The sequence below is a fragment of the Thunnus thynnus genome, chromosome 19 (assembly GCF_963924715.1).
Source record: "Thunnus thynnus chromosome 19, fThuThy2.1, whole genome shotgun sequence".
NCBI classification, from domain to species: Eukaryota; Metazoa; Chordata; class Actinopteri; order Scombriformes; family Scombridae; genus Thunnus; species Thunnus thynnus.
In genome coordinates, this window is record NC_089535.1 from 5,780,617 (window position 1) to 5,784,214 (window position 3,598).

The 3,598-nt window shown below is 36.7% G+C and overlaps 1 protein-coding gene across 5 annotated transcripts in view; it reads right to left on the minus strand.

The window, feature by feature from the left end:
- Positions 1-2,678, minus strand: part of sec31a (SEC31 homolog A, COPII coat complex component) — a 24,318-nt gene extending 21,640 nt beyond the window's left edge. For 2 of the 5 annotated variants that reach the window (XM_067574788.1, XM_067574784.1), the window contains exons 1-3: positions 2,443-2,677; positions 1,093-1,172; positions 1-119 (exon numbers count right to left, since the gene is read on the minus strand). The exon at positions 1-119 is cut by the window's left edge and continues 5 nt beyond it. In XM_067574788.1, coding sequence (XP_067430889.1) covers positions 1-119; positions 1,093-1,171 — 198 coding nt within the window. In that variant the 5' untranslated portion in view covers position 1,172; positions 2,443-2,677. Of the gene's footprint in view, positions 120-1,092; positions 1,173-2,442 lie in introns of all 5 variants that reach the window. The other 3 variants (XM_067574787.1, XM_067574785.1, XM_067574786.1) reach the window with 2 other exon arrangements.
- Positions 2,679-3,598: the final 920 nt, after the last annotated feature.

Consider the following 3,598-nt stretch of genomic DNA (forward strand, 5'->3'; position numbering starts at 1 on the left):
AGAGGTGGACAAGCTGCCACATGATTTCATGTCCAGTGATGGTTCAGCTAAATCCAGCTCGAAAAACTCCAAGGAGGCATTAGTGCTGAAGGAGGCGTCCAGCTGCTGGGCTGATGTTCCTGGAGAAAAAGCGAAGGAAACAGAAAAAATGACGATTATTTGATGGTTGCAGAGTCTTAAATGATGTGAAACTCCCCATAGACGTTAAACACCAGACTGAACCATCCCCAGACTCTCAAAAACTCTCAACACTCACCTTTTTTAAAAACGCTTTTAACTAATAATCAGCTCTTAGTCCGATACGTCTCTTTTACTGCCTTTGTTTTCTACTTTGAACATTGTGTCTTTCCTGCTGCTCTGTTGTTGTTGTTTTGTGTAACTTCTTTTCACCAATTCATCTATGAAAAGCGTCTTTAAGTGCCTTTAAAAAGTGTTGTGTAAATAAAATGTGTTATTTTTTATTAGTTTCCTTTTGCTACATTACAGTAAATTGGATATCTTCAGGTTTTGAACTGTTGTTCGGGTAAAACGAGACATTTAATGACATCACTGACATGTTTTAATTAATCAATTAACTTGGAAAATCAGCCGATTAATCGCTGATGAAAATAATTCTTAGTTGCAGCTTCATTCAGTCACGTGTCACATGATATGTTGATGTTACGTCATCACATGGACTCCTGCGTCTTTGTTAACATAAAGGACGACGATGGAAACATTTCTCGACATGTCAAATAAACTTAAATAAATACTTAACTATTACACACCAGAGTCTGTGTTGTTTCTTTTTCAGTACAGGATAGAAAACACAATATCAGCAGCGCAACATGTAGGCAGACATAACAAATCAACACTTTTTTTTTTTTACTGTACAGTGCTGGAAATTATGCAGCCACATTTTTCTGTTACTGACATTTGCCGGCGGATCGACAACAAACTAATTACACGTTCTGTGGCTCAGATTAGTTTAATTAATTTGCGTGTATAAATGTCTGGAACACTTGACAAAAAAAAATGATATGATGTCTTGTCAAAACATCAAGAAGCGACAGCAGCAGCAGGTCTGTGCAGGCGCTCGCTGCGTGCTCGTACCTGTTGCCAGGTAGATGGGGTGGTGCTGTGCAGGACTCCAGCTCTGGATGGATGTACGCTTGATCTCTTTAAGTTTCATCCTGGAGAAAATAAAAAATAATAAATGAGTGCACTTCTTGAGAAAACCTTCCATTTTCACTATAACGTAATTACAGCAAATGTAATGTTGTTTTCTCTGCATCTGGCTTCTGGATGAATCACCACAGATAATGATTTAGTTCCCATAGAGGGAATACAAAAGAGCTTATATTGCTGGGTTTTTACATTATAGTACGTTTATACATTAAAAGGATAGATTCTCATGTTTTCAAGTCTGTCTTAAAACAACAGTCAGACGCCCGAATGAATGAAATGATCTGCATTTAAAAGTTGATCTGAAGCTAATATGGTCTCTTTTTGTTACTATACTTCCACCGCAGCTCGACAGGGAAGGCAAATGTGGCAGATATCCACTTGATACGACTAACTCAGACTGCTGAAGCCTCCTATAAGCTTCAGATCAACTTTTACATGCATATTTGCACAAAATGACTGTGTGGACTCACTGTGGATTTTGGCCCCCCCATCATTTACACTGAAAGCACATTTGAAGGGGATCATTTAAACAGCCGGTATGAACAGGAGGAATGATTACAGCGAGGAAAATCTCTTTCACTGTTCATATAGACACCTGACTGTTGTTTTAATACACAAAGGAAAAAATGCAAACCTGTCCTTAAGAATGAATTGACTGAATTTAGTCCCTATCACATTATAAGCAGACTTCTGAACCCTTTAAAGACAAAACGAGCTAAATACTAATGAGTCAAGGCATATGGTGATAATAACATGTATGTGACGACCTTTGTTATATGTAAATACTGCATTTTCTCCACTCTGCCCCTTGACTGTCGGTTTAATTGCCTTGTTATTGCAATAAATAAACCAGCCTTGTTGCAGACAAAGGCCTACTTTGACTGACAGTAATGATCACATGAGCTTTGCACTGTGGAGCTGTCTGACAGAAATGATTTATAAATGCATTATAGCTCTCAAGAAGCCAGAGGGAAACCAGTCTGGGTACTTTTTTCGCAGTCATAGGTTATTAAAGGGAGAGTTAAGTAGAAGCTAACTGCAAGCTAACAGCTGATTAATCAATTAAAAGATAAACAGCAGGTGAAATTAAGTCGGTTAACGGCAGAAAACGCTCCGTAAATATAATGTCAGCTTTTTTATCTGCTTGTTAGGACTTGGTACTTTGTGTCCTAAAGCTGCAAGGGAGGATATTACGTTTTGTAGCCTGCTAGCTGCCTGTGCAGGCAAAATATACCAGAGTGAAGACAGTTTACACACTCAGATCGTATTACTTACCTTCCTTTCTTCTGCTGCTGCTTCTTACATGAACGCACACATAAAAAAAATAGGTGACAAACAAACAACAAACAGTCCTCCGCCCAGAACAAGTTCCCGTTTCGGTTCTGCTCGCAGGATTAACGTCTGTAGTAGCAGAAAGGAGGTTACCGGTCCCCGGCTGCAGACTCCAGTCGGATCTCCACGTCCCCACTGGGCTCCATCAACGTGGCACTAAGCAACACACGCCTCCTCCCACGAAGAAGAACAACAACTTCCGGGGGCTGTCCTATGCTAGCCGTTTTTTTTTGTATTATTCCTAGGATGGCGAAGTAATGACCCGCCCTACTCTGCCTGGGAAGCGGAGTCATCCTAGGGAAAAAAGATCAGCGTCCTGCTAGCCTCGCATGCTAACTATGCTAAATTTTGTAGCCATGTTTTTAATTGTCATACTATCATAAACATAAACTTTCTGTTAAAGATGTTAACACAAAGGCATGCTGACCACCAGTTTTAATTGTTTGTTTGTTTTTGGATCTGCTTATCTCTTGTATGACATTTTATTACTATTTTATTAATACTATTATTGTTTTATTTATTTTTTGTTTTCTATTTTTCAGTTATTCAGCTCAATTATTTATTTAATTGTGGTAATTTTATATCACTGTCTCTTTGGGTTTTATTGTATGTAAACATTTTGTAAATATTGTTTGAAGCTATACAAATAAAGTTATTATTATTAATAAAGTTATTATAATATATTTTGTCAGTTTATAACTCCAGCAGATCTCTCCTGTCACAAGTTGCACTTTAACACTTTAAACTGCTTTTGTATGAAATGATGCTATACAAATAAATTTGAATATATATCTCATATCCTTCATGACTTTTTGAACTCACTAAAATCTCTTCACAACAAACAGTATATGCAATCAATTATTATATTTAAATTTTTTAAAACACAGAATTGCCTTTATTTAATTTTAATGTATTTACTGTTATTTTATATTTCCTGTATTGACTTGATTATAATTTTAACTCATAATGTTTAACATTTGGACTGTGATGAAATGGAATATGTTATGATAAATAAAGTCTTTTTAAAAAAAAAAACTATGCTACATTTTTTTATTTGACCCCTTTTTACATTTGACAGCAGTAAAAACACCCAGACCAA